The sequence below is a fragment of the Schistocerca cancellata genome, chromosome 6 (genome assembly GCF_023864275.1).
Source record: "Schistocerca cancellata isolate TAMUIC-IGC-003103 chromosome 6, iqSchCanc2.1, whole genome shotgun sequence".
Classification (NCBI taxonomy): domain Eukaryota; kingdom Metazoa; phylum Arthropoda; class Insecta; order Orthoptera; family Acrididae; genus Schistocerca; species Schistocerca cancellata.
In genome coordinates, this window is record NC_064631.1 from 342,091,569 (window position 1) to 342,111,580 (window position 20,012).

The following is a 20,012-nucleotide window of genomic DNA, read 5'->3' on the forward strand; positions in this document are numbered from 1 at the left end:
CAGCAAGGGACGAAACAGGAAGTAGAAGGTGACTTTGTAGATGATAGTGGGTACGTGAACGAATCCACTGACATATTTGATTCACCACAGATAAAGAAAGAGCCGAAAGAAATTTCTGAAGTAGGATCGGAAAACACCGATTTCGTAGAACAAAACAGTGTAAAAATTTTAAGCATGAACGATCTATTAGAACAATTAACCAAACAAATGGCAGGACAGACTGAGCAACTCAAAACACACGTTGACGAGCAGCTCAAAACACAAAGTGATCAGATTAAATCACAGGTCAAAGATCAAGGAATTAGAATAAGTAAACAAATAGAGCAGGTAGAACAAAAAGTGGGAAGTTTAAGTTCTGTGGTAAATAATATGAAATTTGAAATTGACACCATTAACAAAAATATGGATACTATGCAGGAGGAAATTGGTAATATTAACAGTAGATTCGATGTTGAAATTCTCAACATCCAAGAGAAAGTAGAACCTCTGGTTGTAACTAAGGTAGACGAAAAAGTTTTCGGTCTTAAAACTGAGATCGTAAACGAATGTCAACACGGGATATCACAGCTGAAAAGGGTAGTTTTAGACACTGAAAGGGATTTAGATAAAAAAGTAACCAGATGTGTTCAAAATTGTGAACAAAATACTACGAAAATTCAAGGCAGAATTTTCGATCTGGGGAGCAAAATAAAAGATAGGCCTGGTGTTGTCTGTAATGGCACACCGATTACGAAGCTGTTAGAAGGCGAGGAACGCTTCGATCCCGCCAAGAAACATAACGGGTGGAATCCGTTAGACTTTATCAAAAATTACGAGAGAGTATTTCCTGAACACTTGTCTGATCAGGAAAAGATAAATGTAGTAATTAGCGCCTTAGCAGGTGACGCTAAGCGCTGGGGAATAAATTTAAATACCGAACGAATGACGTTCGAGGAATTCAGGCAAAGATTTACAGAAGAATATTGGTCTGAACAAAAGCAGGACCATTTATGGCGCGAGTTTATCATGACCAAACAGCATGATAACAGGGGCAGGAATTCTTTGAAAGATTTCTGCGAGTATTGGTACCGAAGATTGACGCATTTAAGAGGTAGAAGATCGGATTCAGAAATTATCTGGGAACTGTATAAAAAGCTCCCAGAAGATTCTAAGAGGTATGTAGGAAGCAACCATCGTAGCTTCCAAGCATTTCTAGAAAGGGTCGAAGACGAAGACCATTGGCGCGAAAGTCGTGCCAATTATCAAAATTTTGGCAACCGTAATACCCGACACAATGACGAAAGAAATGACGGCGATGGATTTCGCGTCAATATAATACAGAGAGGAAGAGGCAGAGGAAGAGGCAGAGGAAGTTATCCAGGTCGCGGTAGAGGGTATGCCGCGCAAAATAATAACGACGGGGGAAACTAATTTCCGCAAACGTTGCGGGCCAAACGGAAGCGGACAATACATACCGGCCCCGATTTAAGAAAAGATACCGGACCGACCGCAATGTAATGAGACAGGTTAGAGACAGGCGTGAAACGACGCAACGTGTTGTGGCGAGACAAGCGTCAGGTGCGAGCCAGCATGAGTCATATCGGCCGTACAGCATACTCCAGGTTAACGGGCGAGTGGAGCATCAGAGGGCAACGGCCCAGCCTAGCGGAACATCTGTTCAGAGAGAAGCCGCTAGCAATACGGCAGCAGTAGGTGCGAACATAGCCGTAAGAGATAATGAAAATTTTACGAGTGATAATTCCGTGGCAAAGGAAACAATAAAAGAGACAGTGAGTACACAGAGAGGTGCGGTTAGCAGTGTTTGCAAAGAGGCAAAGGAAGTTAATGAATTAGCAGAAGTTAATGATTGGCGTGTGCAGATCGACGATCTGTACAAGGGCCTAAAGCAATGTGAGTGGGAGGATTGTAAGAAGGAGTATGAGGCGACGAAATTAGATGGTGGAAAGAGAAATGATAGGGGCGTCAATAAAGTGACGTGGCCCAAATTTGAAGAGGGGAGAATAAATAGCGCCGCGCAAAGTACGCGTGCTGCTAATAGGACGCAGATTAATAATAGGAAGGAGTTGGAGGCTGAAATCCTCAGCATTGACGAAGAAATAACTTCTGCTAACAATCCGCCAATAGTGCAAGCTGCTACCGAGAGGCACCGTGGAGAAGGGGCAGATAATTACATGAAAGTAATTAAAGTCCACGAGGATTACACCGAATATGAAGTCACAGTAGAGATAAATAAAGCTGATGATGAGGCCGTTTTGCCAAAAGAGGAGATTGAATTAAAATCTAAGCCTGATGACAATACCGAGGAGGAACTTAGTGCCTGTCTCAGAAAAGCCTTTATGTTAGAACCTGAAAGCGATCCAGAATGGTCGGATTCCGACGATAGTTCAGATGATGAAACTTACGCAAATACAGACAAAATTGAATATACTAACTTTCCCTGTTGTGCAAAAGTAGCGTACTTAAGCGAATCTGATGTGGAGGAAGAGAGCAGTGATGACTCTAGTGAAGATGTATTTTTCGGGGTAAAAGAAAGTGAATATACTTTTACTGAAAGAGGGTATGAGAAAATCAGTGAAGATAAAGGGGATGTAGTTAAGTACGATATTGTACCTAACGATGACGAAGTGTCCAAACAAAATCCAGATGTTGTGACTGAACAAAGAAAGAAAGAACCACCGGACGACTCAGGGTTTATCTCGCAAAGAGTTCAGGTAATTAATGACTTTGAACTCCCGGAACCAAAGAAACCGCCAGATATATGTGAAGTGAATGTTAAAAGCATATCTTGGGACGATGTTATCGTCGACCCGGATTTGCTCAAGGAAGACCACGATAATGAAAAACATTCGACGGTGAAACAAACAATAATACCAGTTGAAATTTATAACATGGAATTGCAGGTACTTCTTGATACTGGGTCTCAGATAAGTGCAATTTCCCAATCATTTTTCGAACACATTTGTGATAAGCCTGGGCTAGTAATTATGTCAGTAACAGGTGTAAAAATTGTTGGGGCTACTGGCAAGGCTAGCAAGCCGGTAAAGAACCAGATTTTGGTTGAATTTAGTATAAAAGGACAAAACTTTGAACACGATTTTTTGGTTGTGCCAGACCTGAGTACTGAAATGATTTTGGGGATAGATTGGTTGGATAAAGAAAAGGTTGTTATTGATTGTAGCCAGGGAGTGATCAAAATTAATAGTACATTTAGGAATTTGGAATTAAATTTTGAGGGAATTGGGAAAGTGTTTGATTCAGAAATTGATTCTTTGTTGTTGGAGATTGACCAAGGGAATGATGGATTGACAAACAAGTACGAGGTGTACCATGTCCAGAAATTATTAAATGAGAGTGACAAACAGGGGCATGAATTTAAGGGAATGGTGGAAAATTTAGAGGGAATATCTCCCGAACAGAAAGCAGAATTGCTTGAAATTTTAGATAGTAACAGCCCCGTATTTTCGGACAAACCTGGCCTAGTTAAGAATTTTGAATACCAGATTGAGACGATAGAGCATAAACCTTTCTTCGTAAGACCGTTTTCGATACCCATATCAAAGAGGCAGGCTGTTCAAGTGGAAATAGATAAGATGATAGAGTGGGGGGTAATCGAACGAAGTAGCAGCGAGTATAATAATCCCCTTATCATAGTGAACAAAAGGGATGGGGGAGTGAGAGTAGTTATCGACGCTAGGACTTTAAACAAAATTGTAAAGAAGGAAATAGATAGACCTGAGAATCTGGACGAAATGCTCCAAAAATTTTATAACGTAAAATATTTAACCAGTCTGGATATGACCGCCGGATACTGGCAAATCCCATTGAGTAAAGAATCCCGTAAATATACCGCTTTTCTATTCGCCGGGAAATGCTATCAGTATAAAGTAGTGCCATTTGGACTTAGCACATCTGTGGTAGTATTTATTAGGGCACTGGACTTTGTGTTAGGTAGAGAACTGAGTTCCCGGTTAACCATTTATGTAGACGATTTACTGATTGCTACAGAAACATGGCAGGAGCATTGCGAGTTATTACAGAAAGTTTTTGTTGCTCTACAAGCAGGGGGCATGACACTTAAATGGAAGAAGTGTGAATTTGTGAAATCGGAAATAAAGTTTCTGGGGCACATTATTACTACAAACGGTATTGGCAAGGATCCGGAAAAGTTAAGTGCAATATCGGGATGTCCAGCTCCTAGAAATAGAAAACAGTTGAAAGCCTTTCTAGGTTTGTGTGGATTCTATAGAAAATTCGTCAAGGGCCAAGTTTTTAATAGTCCTCATTTGAATAATTTACTTAAGAAAAATAGTGCTTTTGTGTGGACTGAAGAATGCATGAGAGATTTTGAAAACTTAAAAAGGGAACTTTTGAATGACAATATTTTGCATCACCCCATACTGTCAAAACCTTTCCATATGAGTACTGACAGCAGTGCTTATGGAATTGGCATAGAAGTGTTCCAAGAAATTTGTGAGGGCAAAGAAATCGAACACCAGACTATCGCATTTGCCAGTAGAACCCTAACAAGATACGAGAGAAACTACACTATTTCGGAAAAGGAAGCTTTAGCCATTGTATGGGGGCTAAAGAAATTTAGAAATTATCTGTAGGGCCATAAGCTCATTATACATACCGACCACAAAGCTTTGACTTTTCTTAAAGAGTGCCGTTTACTTAATGGTAGGCTGACTCGTTGGGCTTTGTACCTGCAACAATTTGATTACGATATTTGCTATGTTAAAGGTACTGAGAATTACATGGCAGATGCCTTATCTCGATTGCCTAATGGTATGAGTGAAGTGCCCAATGAAAATGGGGAAGAGGGTACTTTTCAGATAAGGTATATGAAAGAGATTTCAGGAAATAGGAAAATTGAGCAGATATGTAAAAATATGAGGTACCATCAGAATGAGGATTCAACCTGGTATCAGTGAAAGTAAATTTTGACAGTGTGCAGTATCCTCAAATTAAGAAATATTACAAAATTTATAAAGGCATTTTATATAGGAGGAAAGATTTAGTTACTGAGGAATGGAGGGTATGTTGGCCAAACCAGTTTGATATTGATGTCATAGATTATTTTCATTTGGCGTTGGGGCATAGTGGACCGAAAAAATGTTTGGATAAACTGAATAATGTAGTAGTGATTACCGGTAGTGTAAGTAAGAAGGTAAAGGAACGGATTAAGTCATGTGATGTCTGTCAAAAGACCAAAGTACCGAACAAAACTAGTAGGGGACCAATGCAAAATACATTACCTGAAGACACCCTAGACTTATTATCGGTAGATTTATATGGTCCCCTCCCAAAGACTTCGGGAAATTGTGCATATGTTTTGGTGATTTTGGAAGTATTTTCTAAATTTGTGAAACTATACCCCTTGAAAAAAGCCACAGCAAAAGCTGTATTTAGTAGGATGGTCGAATACTTCAGGACCATCGGGAAACCCAAGGCAGTACTATCGGACAATGGAACCCAGTTCATATCCAAAATTTGGAAAGAGGGAATGGAGAAAAATGGTGTGGAGGTTAAATATATTGCAGCCTACCATCCTGCAAGCAATCCGGTTGAAAGGTATATGCGCGAAGTCGGGAGATTGTGTAGAACATACTGCAATCACAATCATAGAGCCTGGGGCAGATTCATATCGGATTTTGAGAATGTCATGAACACATTACATCATGAAACTACAGGGTTCCCACCGGAAGAAATTTTGTTAGGTAAAAGTAGTAAAAGTTTAATTGAAGAAAAATTAGAGTTTCCACCTTGTACAAGTTTGGGATTGAATCGAAAGAAAGAATTGGTAATAAAAAGGGCGAAGCAAAAAGCCGAATCTAGATCTAGAAGACACGATAAAAATCTAAAGGTTTCAAAATTTAAAGTTGGAGATTATGTTCTTTTAAAAACCCACGAAAAATCTAGTGAACTAAACCATGAGATTTCAAAATTTAAATATATTTATAATGGACCATATATAATACAGAACATTCCACATGATAATGCTTACTACCTAATCTACCCAAAATCCAAAAGACCTTTAGGAGTAAGAAATATTGTGGATCTGAAACTGTATGTTCCAAGAAACGAGTAATTGTGCTGTATTTTATGCTGAACCCAAGTTATTTCAAATGTAACTATTATTTGTAAATGTCTGTATACCATTGAAAGTGTGCTAATGTAGTTATGTGAGTTTCAGATTACCAATTGTACTATAACTATAAAAATGTATGGAGGAAAGGACTGAAAGGAAAGGATAAATGATTTCAGACAGATAACAAATGGAACTGTCAAAAATGAAAATGGGCAGTGTATGAACCATAAAATGAAGGACTGCCAAATACCAATGAGGGCAGATAAATAGTCGATGGAAAATAGTAAATGTAATCCAGAGGATGTGACAATATGAAGTGAAATGGACTGCCCAAATCCACATAATAGGCAGCAAATGTGTGTAAATAATTTTCTGAAAATTTTGTGTGTGTGTTTTGTTTAATAAGTTAAGAAATGGACTGCTATTCAAAGCAAGCAGCGACAAATTACCTTATAGTGTATAAGAAATATGCATTTGTTTTTGTAGTTAAATGTTTCCATTCCAGAATTTTAAATTATTTCTTTAAGAAATTTGGGAAAAAATGATTAAATTGCTAATTTAGTAATGTTAGAATGGGAAGTTGGACTGTGCAAAAGGCACTTAAGTAAATAACAAGAAATTGATCTTGATACGTTAAAATAGTGTGGACCTACATACAGTGAGTGGAAGGAAATATGTAGTGTAAATCTTCTTGAACATTTACGTGAAGATTCAGAACCAGTGTATTATTGTTAAATTTAGTGTTCCCATAAAATTTGGACTTAAGAAAATTTTCTGGAAACAGGGGCATGTGTAACAATAATGTACCTATAATAATTTTTTCTTTATGCATTTAGATAAGTGTTTCTTTCTGAATTTATGTAAAATAATGTAAATATTAATTTGAATTTTTTTCCTTTTCGTGTCATGTTAAAGAAACTGTACACAACTTTTTAAATGAATGTTATTATTTGTGTTAGATTTCAAGAAACTTGATAACCAAAGGAAAATGTATTTAATGTAAAAACTATTGTATGATGTGGAAATTGTAATTTAAACACTTGGTCCATACGTAGGTAATGCATTAGAATATGTGTAGTAGAAAACCTGTGGTGAATACCCTACCTGTAGGGGAGCGGGAAAGGTGGATGCAGGCGAGCGCGGGAAAACGCACACTGGCGCGGTTCGGCACAACAGGCTCAGTAAAACAGTCGGAGTTGGGCATCGGTCAGAGGAACATGTACTGTACCGAGGAGGCTATCTAGGAAAAGTGGATTCCATTAAGCCTCGGATGGGCCGATTCCGACGACTACTTGGCATGGCTATATTCTCAGGCACCAAACTGGAAAGATTACGACGCTAAGAAGAATGAAAGTGCCGAGACTGCGAGAGCCTTAGCCGTGCTTGTATGTGTGCGGTGCTGCCCGCTATCTCGCTGCCCGCCATCCGCCGCAACGACGTGCACAGGTCGAACATTTATTTCTTCTTTAGAATTGTATCTGTGTGGACCAGTGTCGAAACTGTTTTGACTGTTCAATAATAACGTGACTTTTACCAGAATTGCCTTAGCCGTTACTTATCCTTATCACTGACCTAAATAGGGTCCTTACCACATATTGTGCAACCCGAGTATCCCGAACTGAAAGTTTACAGTTAGTACTAAATTATCTGCAGACCAATTCATGCTATAAAGACGTTCAAGGATAGGAGTGCAAATGTAAATGTTAGTAAAGAACATCAGTGTGATTAAATTGAAAGATAAATTTTGAATTGAGCTAGCAATGTTATTTAATTCATTTGAGACTGAAAGAATGTTAGTCAATTACTCCAGAAGCGTGACAAAAGAATAGTAATCCATAGATTGATATTTTTGAGTGTTAATGTACCTTCAGGACTTACTAGTTTCAGCATAACGACCGTAACAGTTTCAGGGCCCCCCCCCCCTTCTCTTGCCTATTCTTGCACATTTTGAAGTGTACTGATCAGAATTGAATAGTAAAATTAATTTCTATATTAAACCTAAGTGTATTAGTGTTTTTCCAATTTTAATAGTGATATTGTATGTATGCTTTCAAAATTGCTAATTCTAGGGTAATCTATGCCCGATTTCAGTCTGACCAATATACAAAAGGCAGTTCGTAGTAATCATTGCTGTGTGGTGTTGTGTAAAAGTAACTCGTCCAAACTAGTACAAAAGGAGAGAACTTTAGTTCAGTGGATTTTTCCTATGCCAAACTTTGTCTTATAACACAACAGTATTACGTGTTGTTATGCTTGTACATGCACACACTTGTACAAGGAAAAACTCACTCAATGCCTAATTAGGCTGGCGACCGTATTATTAATCATTGGTAGTATCTACTGTGTGTACTTCTTGTCCATGCGATCGCGTAATTGTACTTTACATTAGCTTGACGCATCACTGTAGTTACTGACTGAATATAGGTCCGATCTTGCTTCCATTAGGTACACGCGGTCAATTTATGTACTAAATCCTTGTTTACAAGGTGAAGCCCGTGAACTTATTACAGTACAGGCTTTATTGAGCTAACGCACGTCCGACAGGGCGGTAGTGTTACAAACTGTCGCTAACGACCGCGAAATATGTAAAAATCAACGTCGCAAGGAAAGGGGTGGTTCACAGACGCCCTTTACGCCATCCTCTCACGCCTTTTCGTTTAGATTCAGAGCGGTGGTGTGTCATTTCTTCCTCGGCTACCCATAACAATACAGCGTTATATCTACGCGGGGCGTCGCGGATCTGACTTACATTCCAGAAGCGTCATAAAAAGGGTTGAAAGGTGGGTAAGAGGGGCTTCGATGTCCTTGCTATCGTGTGACACGTCCGCGGTGACAATGGGCCAAATTGTGGTGAAATGTTTTGTCAATGGGACATCATTAACCCACTTTAGGTGTCACATGAACTTCTGAGTTCTGGTCAATTTCCTCCATATGTTGACCCCTTGCTGTTAGGGGAATCGTCGATCCCGAGAGTGACGACACAGGGAGCCATGCTTTTGCACCCTCACAGGGGAAGTTTGTACGCACCTTTCAGGCAAATTTGAAGCTTATATGGGGTGTCTGAATAATAATGTTTTAAATTAACTGCGGAATATATTTTTTTTAAAGTTTGCCAAAAAGTACATGCTCAAATAAAAAAATTATTTGTGACATATATGAAGCAAATGTCTTTAAGGTTTCCCGATATCCATACTGGCCAAAACGTTCAGGATATATGGGATACAAAAGTAACTTACACGTTAAAGGTATGTAAGATTGGTCAAATTTACGGAGTAAAATGAAAGACACAACTTGACATGTTGGGCTTAGATATCACTTGTAGATTAGACTATTCATGGTGCGGAAATGTACATCAAATGTAGGATTTATCAAGCTGACAGAGGACAGTATATTAAAAAGAACTGTGCTTCGAAATACAAAGATAACATTTATACTATTCACCAGATTAAATCTTTATGGCCTATATTGATGAATATGTTGCACTGACAAAGTATACTAGCAACGCCAAGTAATAAAATAGGTGTTGACGAAATATTACCAACTGCATATTGTTAAAACGTTTACTGTTTCAGACTACTGCCACCTTCAGGATAGACAGATGGTGTTGTCTGTGAACACAAGCAGAATTAATTTTGAGGATATTTTTGAACCCAACAATTATCATCATTTCTGTCTGAAGGAGTAACACAAATTTTGACGGTGACGAGAGACTTCATGACCTACGCAGCTTCGCCTGAGGTTTAGATAAGGAAAATCAGCAGAACACGACATTTTGTGCTTGGCTGACATCATCAGTCGACGACGCTATATGGTTTGACGTAAGTTGCTATCGACATACTGAATGGAACCTTCCAAGTCAAATGTCTGAAAAATGAGAATAAATTCAAATGAAAATGGAACTAGGTTACAAACTTTTGCAATGTAAACTCCAATTCGCTTTGCGCAGCCGGTTGTGCTTTATTAGCTCTGGTGGCTTACTTACCACACTCTGCCTTCATCTAAGCTAACACCCTTCAAGGACAAAACAAAAAAATCAAAAAGGCACTACCATGTTTTCCCAGTTGGTATAACATCAATCACATTCTCATTCCGTAACCATTTGGTTGAAATGAACAGAGCTCTAAACTGAAATTTAAACCGAAATAAAATGTTAAACTTAATCCGGTGATGGATACGACCAATGTTCTCGTCATGGTTCCCATACTTCCTGGGATAAAGTATCACAAAAGACCTGTGAAATCAATTATTACAGAGCGTGACGAAACCAGACTATCAGTTTGTATTATAAGCAAGTACAGCCATTCTAGTACCTTCAAATAAAAAGCTGGTTTATTCTGAACACTGAATCTATATGTGAATACTAGAAAAAGATGCTAGTAGGATACTACAACAAAGCTAATTTTTCTGAACATAGAAAATACAGTAGCAAAGTAGGAAAGGGATTTTGAATAACTTCTGTGGATTACTTAACTTCTAATACAAAACTTTTGAATGGTTATGGTGTTAAGCACCCATGGTCTAGAGGTTGGATCTTTGATTAGAAATGAAAAAGTCCTCCATCCCGGGTTCGAATCCAGCCACTGCTTAAATTTGGGAAAATAATCCTCGTTGGCGAGACCTCTGGTACAAGAAGACACCCTCATTACACCAACAGCCTTGTCAGAGGGGACACTATCTTGCCATTGGGATGGGAAACTCCACCTAAAAGGTGGAAGAATCAGCAATGAACAACGGTATCAGGCTGCGGAACGCAACGGAAACCACGGCCTTAAACACACGTAATATTATCCACAGAAGATAGGCGTGCAATTGAAAAAGTGTCATGATGATCTCTACTTTGGCAAAAGATTCAGGATTAGTCCCCCAATCGGATTTCTGGGAGTAAAAAGCCAAGAGAGAGGTGAACACGAGAATAAGATATAATAACGAACCAAAGGATAACTGTCAACGAGTCGTGGCGTGGATTGTAAGAAGCTTGAACGTGGTAGAGAATCTAGAAAATGCAAGGGAATGTAGATACAGTCGGGGTCAATAAAGTGAAATGGAAAGAAGACTTGGATTTCGGGTCAGATGAGCCCAGAGTAATATCAGAAGCAGCAGAAATAGTATAACGGAAGCAGGATTTGTTATGAACAGGAAGATGGGGCAGAGAGTGTGTTACTGTAACCAGTTCCGTGATAGGGTTTTTCTTATCAGAATCGATACCAAACCAACACAGGCAACGATAGTTCAGGTATACATGCCGAGCAGAAAGCCGAAGACAGACATAGAGAAAGTATATGAGGATATTAAACGGGTAATGTAGTATGTAAATGGGACTGAAAATGTCATAGTCATAATCGATTGGAATGCGATTGAAGAGGGAGGAGTAGAAGAAAGAGTTGCGGAAGCATATTCACTTGGTTCTAGGAATGAGAGAGGAGAAAGACTAATTGAGTTCTGTAATAAATTTCAGCTGGTAATAGGAAGTACTATGCTCAAGAATCATAAGAGGAGGAGACATACTTGGAAATTCCCAGTAGATAGAGGAAGATTTTACTTAGATTACATCATGATCATGCAGAGGTTCCGAAATAAGATTCTTGATTTTAAGGTATAACTTGTGTAATAAATTGCAGCTCCTAACTGCCTTCCCCCAGTGGTATCACCGGTACCCATGAGATCACTGAAGTTAAGCAATGTCGGGCTTGGCTTGCACTTGGATGGGTGACGGTCTGGTCTTTCGAACGCTGTGGGCAAGTGGGGTGCACTCATCCCTTGTGAAGTAAACTGAGGAGCCACTTGACTAAGAAATAGCACCTCTGGTCACAAGAACTGACAAACTCCGGGAGAGCGCTGTTCTGACCACACGCCCATCCATATTCGCAACCAGTGACGCCTATAGGTAGAGGCTGAGATGACTGTAGGTCAGTAACGTTAGGATTTTCCGAGACCTCTTCGGAAGGAGTTTAGTTTTAATAAATTTCAGCTAATAATAGTGAAATTCTGTTCAATAATCAAAAGGTGAGGAACTGTACTTGGAAAAAGCTGAAAGATACGTAGAGATTCCAGTTAGAGTACATCATCGTCAGACAGAGATCCCGAAATCAGATACTGGACTGTAACGCGTACCCAGGAGCAGTTATACACTCGGATCACAATTTACTAATTATGAAAAGTAGGCTGAAGTTTAAGAGGTTGGTCAGCAAGAGGCAATACGTAAAGCAGTGGATTACACAAGTACTAAGGAATGAAGGGATACTCATTAAGTTTTCTAAGGCTGTAGATACCGCAATAAGGAGTAGGTCAGTAGATAGTACAGTTGGAGAAGGACGGACATCTCTAAAAAGGGCAGTACAGAAGTTGGAGTCAGAAGCATAGGTACAGAGAAGGCAACACCGATGCACCATTGAAATGGAACTTTTTGTACCGTTCCATATTTTTCTCATTACATTTCCGGTACAAGAGGATTAATAGCGAGACGGTTTTTCCTCTATAGAAATACATCAGTTGGTGACAAGACGGAGAGAATGGACCAAACGGCGTTTGTTTATTTATTTATTGATTCAATTTAGTGTGTGCCGCGTTTTCCTTCTGCCTTTCCCTTGTGCGACCTGGGTGGTATGAGTGAGAAATTACGTGAAGTAGTAATCAGCTTTAGTCAGATGCTGTAGCATCGCATGAGTAGAGTGGTTCTGTGGTAGGGTAGTACCAAACCCCAAGCACGTAAAATTTGGCAAAGACCAAGTGTGCAAATCAGGTCAGAGAGGACGGCGGAGGCACGAGTATTGGCTCCGTCAGGATGACGAACCACCCTCTCCACCCCTGCTTTTTAACGCGCAGAGGATAGGCGATTTGGCCGACAGGAAACTTGTTCCTGGGTAGCGGCACTGTGCACAAGTTGAAGACTTACCTCTCGATTTCATGGTAATATTATCAAAGGTATTAGAATGTTTCAAATATGTTCGTTACTAAGGTCCAGATGTTGAAATGAAGTGTGAGAGTACCGCGAAACCCCCATAAGGGAGTTTATCTCCGAAATCTGATTAAATTTCCAGTAAGAGCTTTATGTTTGTGCTACGTCGGGCACGCACCATGGGCCTTAAGCTCACGGTCATATTATTACTCCGAACGTAACAGAAGTTTATTCATTTAATGTATTTGAATGTGGTGTTTCTTGCACAGTGATACTTTGGGGAATTTTTGGTTTCTGATGTGTTTTATTTGTGTACTTGGTTTCCCGCCATGTCGTCGGTTGGAGCAACGGCCACATTAGTAAAGTTCGGTTTCGTTCCAAAAATGTACAGTAGCTTCACTACAGTTTCGTGTAGCTCAATTCCGAAATAGTAAATCTGTGGGAGAATAAGAACTCTGAATCAGGAAATTTGCGCGTATTCGCTTTGCCGCGAAACTGTGTCAACGATTGTTAATAGGATGGTGGGCCACATCAATAGATACAAGGTACGAGTAAATAATTACACGGCAGTGTGTGAGAGGAAAATACCCTTTCGGTAATTACGTGGTGAATGTAAATCCTGTTTATTAGAGAGACCATTTTTCATTATGTATAATATGAGAGCCCCTGCTGTTGCTAAGAATGGGCAGTAACTAGTTCCAATAGATACACGGCAAATTGTTCAAAAGCTACAGGTACTCAATAAATATCAGTTAATCGAGATCTTCTACGGCTTATTTCCTCCCCTGATCATTAACAACTTAAAGAATAGGTAAAACATAAAGTAGACAAACCTCCATAGAAAATGGAAAATAGGAATTGATAAAATATCCCTTAGAGATGACAGACACCCCCCAAGAAATTCGTCTCTACCTCAGTAGCATGCTTGGTCAATAAATAAAAAAATAAAGCTCTATGCTCCCTATTGAGCCCTGTATAGGTGCCTTCTGTAGTGGTTATAAAGGTTGCGATATCCGCTGCCTTCAAATTTTTATGGATAAGTTAAACCCACGCGCTGAAGATTACTAATCCCCCAACAGTAACTCGCAGGGGCCCGTAAGTTTTGCAAACCATTACTAAAGAGGCAAACTTGCAGAAGCATTAGGACACGATAAACGACTGTAAATATCGTACCTGGTAGAATTTTATCAGTACCATCGGTAGGCGGGTTTCGTTGATCCGTGGGTAAAAGAAGAAATACGCCTGTTGATCGAAGACAGAAGGAATTCGGGAAATTCAGGACAACAGAAATACCAGCTGCTGAGAAATCAAATCAATAGGAATTGCTGAAAAACTAAGACGAAGTGGCTGCAAGACAAATGTGAAGAAATCGAAAAAGAAATGATTATCATAAGTAATTAGTCAGGATACATAAAAGTCAAAACAACGTTTGGTGACATTAAAAGCTAAAAGGAGAGGCTGGATAGGAGGAAAGAGTGCACTGAAGGCCTCTATGAGGGGGAGGACTTGTCTGATGTGACTGAAGAAGATACAGGAGTCGATAGGGAAGAGGTAAGGGACCCAGTATTAGAATCAGAATTTAAAAGAGCAGTGGAAGACTTTAGCTCAAGTAAGTCAGAAGGGATGGACAACAATCCATCAGACCTTCTAAAATCACTGCAGAGAAGTGGCAACAAAACAACTATTAAAGTTGGCGTGTAGAACGTAAGAGTCTGGCTATATACCATCCGAATACCGGGAAAATATCATTCACACAGTTTCGAAGACTACAAGAGCCAACAACTCTGAGATATATCATACCACCAGCTTAAAAGCTTATGCATCCATGATGTTGACAAGAATAATACACAGAGGAATTTAAAAGAAGATTGAAAATGTGTTAAATGACAATCAGTTTGGTTTTTGAAAGATAAAGGCACCAGAGAGGCAGTTCTGACGTTACGGTTGATAATGGAAGGAAGACTAAAGAAAGGTCAATACACGTTCGTAGGATTTGTTGACCTGGAAAAAGCGTTCGAGAACATCAAATGGTGCAAGATGTTCGAAACTCTGAGGAAAATAGCGGTAAGCTATTGGGAGAGACGGGTATATATAACACTACAAGAGCCAAAAGCAAACAACAAGAGCGGAAGACCAAGAACGAAGACCTCAGATTAAAAAGGGATTAAGAAAGCGATATTATCTTTCGGCCCTACTGTTAAATCTGTACATCGAAGAAGAAATGACGCAAATAAAAGAAACTTTGCGAAGTGGAATTATAATTCGAAGTTAAAGGATGTCAACGATACGATTCGCTAATGACAATGCTATCCTGAGTGAAAGTGCATAAGAATTACATGATCTGCTGAATGTGATGAACTGTCAAATTAGTGCAGAAATTAGACTGACAATTAATCTAAAAAAGGCGAAAGTAATGAGAAGTAGCATAAATGAGAACATCGAGAAACTTAACACCACGATTGACGGTCACGAATTAAACGAAGTTAAAGTATTCTACCACCTAAGCACCAAAATAACTAATGACGGAAGGAGCAAGAAGGACATCAAATTCAGACTAACGCTGGCACATTGGGTTTTCCTGCCCAAGAGAAATTGACTAGTAGGCCTTAATCTGAGGAAGAAGGGGCGAGATTTTCTCATCGAACAACAATTGGATGCTTATTACTGTGAATTAACGTGTCATTGAGGATACATCTTCTAAGAGTGTGCTGTAAAGGATAAAAAAACACAGATTAAAACATGGATTGGAATACATCCGCCAAATAATAGAGCACGTAGGTTGCAAGTGCTGCTCTGAGATGCAGTGGTTGGCACAGGAGAGGGATTCGTGGAGTAGGGTCCCCAAACCAGTCAGAATACTGATCACTTAAAAAAAAGCTGTGTTAAGCGTGAAATTTATTGCTGCAGGGTTTTTGATACTTGTTTTCTCATCGAACAACAATTGGATGCTTATTACTGTGAATTAACGTGTCATTGAGGATACCTAGGCACCTCCAGAAGTCTATTAAGCGTCGACCATAGTTGGTACGAATCTGTACATACAGGGTAACAGTAAAATACAAGGGCGTTCGAAAAGAAACGAAGGCATAATTACAGAAACCAGTACCTGTATGTTAGAAGTATTGACCCTGGCTGTTGAGACAGTTGTCCCACTGCGGCACAAGGCGGGTGAAATGCTGTCGCATGAAATTCCCGTGGCTGCGATGTTAACCAGATCCGCTGGTACAGCTGGACCTCGTCGTCCGAGGTGAATGGTTTGCCCCTCAGAGCCTTCTTAAGGTGACCAAAAATGGCGGAATCACGAGGAGAGAGGTCCGCACTGTATGGAGGGTGGCCGAGAACCTTCCAATTGAATTTCTGCAGGAGTGCCAAGACTGTGGTGGCCGTATGAGGCTTTGCATTGTCATGGAGCTGAGTGAGCCCACGGGTGAGACTCCTTGGTCGGTTTGGTTTGATCGCTTGGCGAAGGGTAGTCAAGATTTGCAAGTAGCGCTGGGCATTCACTGTTGTCCCGTGCTGCAGGCAGTGAATCTGAAGGGGGCCATCTTGGTCAAAGAAGAACGTCAGCATAACCTTTCCGATTCACCTCGGATGATGACATCCAGGTGTACGTGCGGAACTGGTTAACATCACAGCCCCGGGAATTTCATGCGACAGCCATTCAATGCCATGAGTCAGAATGGGACAAGGTTCTCAACAGCCAGGGTCAATATTCTGACATACAGGTACTGCTTTCTGTAATTATGCCTCCGGCTCGTTTCTTTCTGAACGCCCTTACATGCGGGACATACGTATGTACTCCATTTAACACTCGTCCTAATAAAAGAAAAAGGTAAGTAAGTGTTTCGTAGATTACAATGGATGCGGTTGTAAATACATCTATTCTGTTTAGTTTTATCGTATTTTTCGATTTATGCTGGGAAAACTGGTTAAAGTACAAAACAACATATGACAGAAACTTATAGAGATTTATACTAGTTCAAGTATCATACTTAATGTGCATGTCAACATATTTATTTCAAATACAAGGAAGGTTTCCCTTTCTCTTGAGAACTATTAACAGCGAGTATCAGTGTGGAACTAAAAAAGAAATTTCAAGCGGCTGTTTTAATTTTTGTGGTTCATGGGTCACTGATGTTGGAATTTGTTTATGTGCTGTTGCTATCAGGGAAAACTGAAGATGCTACAGAATAAATGACGTTACTGCGTGCTGTGACGCTTTAAGTCATTAAAATCATCATATTCGGTCTTTTCGACGCAAGGGCACTTTAAACTATTTCATTTGTTTCGGGAAAATTAATGATTTTGAAATAATACATCGTTATAAGATTGAACCGTTTATTTTCCTTAAAAGTCTATTGCAAAAGGAAATTCTGTATCAGCGGGGAAGCATTAGTCAAAAGTAGTGAACAATGGTTGACTTTAATTTTTGCAAGAGGAGTACTTCCCTCAGCTGCTGCGTGGACACAAACATTAGAGCTAGAATTGTACTGATTATAATACTGGCCAAAAAGAATTTTGCATGAAGTTATCAGTCCTGAAAAGCGAGATATTGCAAGATTTCGTGTGCAGAAGTAACTGCACAAGTTACCAATATGACAAATGGCATGATAAAATTTGGCAATAGGCGCTTCCACTATTCCATTTCCATTACAATTCGGGACGTTAAACACTTATGTTCTCTTCCTCCCGTCCATTACACTCGGATATGCAGAATGGTGACAGAATACATTATTACGAGGTACAGGAACAATAGGCCCAAATGATGTTCACGGATGAATTACGACACATTGGATGCAAATGTGATTCGTATGTCTAGAGAAAATGAGCAACATTTGCATGCGCTCTTTGCTGTCGAATGGGTAGAACGTAATCACCACCAGTCAGTTTCATGGCTCATGTGAGCGGATTTCATTCCGCGGACTACGTACGCGACTGTTTGGCATGCAGAAACACGAGGCTGCCACAAGCCACAAGCATAGCATCTTCAACTGTCTATCAGCGTATAACATTTTGCAATGTTCTTTTTGACCAAATCATGCTATGGTTCAAAATTTTAGATGAGGACATATAAAATTGGCCTGAGGACATAGAAAATAGGTCGGTTTCCCTAAGAAACAGCTACAGTCGGGTAGGTACCGTTTAGAATGTGGACCGCGACGCTCGTCGAAGCCACGCTGCCGACGTCGCAGGTGTAGTTGCCGGAGTGCCTCTTGTGCACCCTGTCGATGCTCAGAGTCGACTGCACGCTGCTCCCGTCAGCAGAGGTCACGTTCGTGCTGCAAGGAAACAGCTCACATAACCATCCTGCTGCAGTGTAGTCAACAGCCGCGAAGTGCAAGCTTGAACATTAAATGCAGGTGCTAACCAAGCACTAGCGAACTTTGTCAACATCGAAACAACATGAAACTCCATTAGCAGAGGCTTGCAGTACCAGATGAAATTCCAAAAGAACAGATACGCCCGTAACTGGAGAACACGGTGCTGAAGCCATCATATCTCTAATATGGCCAGTGGAAGCAGCTCATTTGGTCGAATGAGTCTTGTTTCACACTGTTCGCAACGTCTGGCCAAGTTTACGGCCCAAGAGTGAAACGCTGTGGGGGTTCGGTGATGATTTGGGCAGACACGCCATGTCATTCAACTGGTTGCGTGGTTATTGTGCAACATACTCATTACTGCCAAAGATTATTTGACCATTTTGGCTGATCAGGTACCGGTACATCTCAAGGTACAATATTTGTTCTCCAATTGCGATGATGTTTTCCAAGACGACAAGGTCTCCATTTCCACAGCTCGCATTGGACTAGTTTTCTGGACACGAGGATGAGTTGTCGCATCTCGTCTAGCTGCCAGGTCTCAACATTACTGGGCCTTTGTGGTCCATTTTATAAAGAAAAGGAACGTGATCGCTGTCCTTCTCCACCATCTTTACCTGAAATTGTCCCTATTTTCAGGAAGAATAGCATAACATTGCTTTGTATACAACTTGCATTTATCTATTCCAAGACGAATTGAAGCTGCTTTGAATGCAAACGGTTTTCATGCAGCGAATGTTTTGTGTCTTTGGTGATTCCACAATTTTGTCCCCCCTGTGCATGGAAATTTTTGCCGATACCCGGATGAACAAAGGCGAAGAGTGAACGTCACTGCAATTACTTGCGGCTTAGAGACTTGTCTAGATTTTTAAGCACATTCTAGACGTTTCATCACATTGTGGACGTCATAAAAGTGAGGTTCTCAACCCAGCTCGTGCCTGGTCATCATTACAGTCCCATCTATATAGCGGAGGCCTATGATAGTAAGTGGTACATGTAAGAACAATGAATTGATTGATCTAAGAGAGGTTGCTATCAGAATGTTACGTAAAGTCTGCCAACTTTGGGGAGCAAGTGCACATGCTTAAGACGTGAGATCAGCTTCATTTAAAAGATAAATCCAGCAATAACTATCTAAAGTGTTCATATATAGTAGAATAATTTATTATCAATTTCTCGGTACATATAATCCTACGAATATACTTATAAAATGATCACATTGGGCTTGAAAGATAATATCTAGTGTTAACTGGTTTTCCTGTGCATTGTATAGCAAATCCTCCAGTTATAATAGTTGACCAATGTGTGTGTAATTATATAACTTGTAAGTAATAGATTACATACAAAATATAAGATACAGTGCAAAACATAATAAATATAAGGCCTCTAGTACCAGACGTAATGTAATGATAAAAATTAAATAATGCTTGGTCAGAGGTCAGAGGTCGAAGACAATTCGCTTTCGCCTTTCATGTCTTTCATGATACACCATTAGTTTCACACTATATTGAGAACCAGAAAATATAGAGTATTTCTCGCTATGACATTGTTTTTATGAAAACATTGCCTGTGAAGACGAGATGTTTTGGTATTAGGCAGATTCCACTGGTAATAACAAGAAAACTAATTTAAAGATACAACTTAAATCAGCAGTGTTCCACTCTTCTTTGTCTGACTCAGTAATCGTGAACGATCTTTGTCCGCTTCC

At 39.9% G+C, this 20,012-nt stretch overlaps 1 protein-coding gene across 1 annotated transcript in view; it reads right to left on the minus strand.

The window, feature by feature from the left end:
* Positions 1–20,012, minus strand: part of LOC126191363 (uncharacterized) — a 216,969-nt gene that overhangs the window by 12,654 nt on the left and 184,303 nt on the right. The window contains exon 6 of the mRNA XM_049932211.1: positions 18,126–18,265. Within this exon, the coding sequence (XP_049788168.1) occupies positions 18,126–18,265 (140 nt within the window). The remainder of the gene's footprint in view (positions 1–18,125; positions 18,266–20,012) is intronic.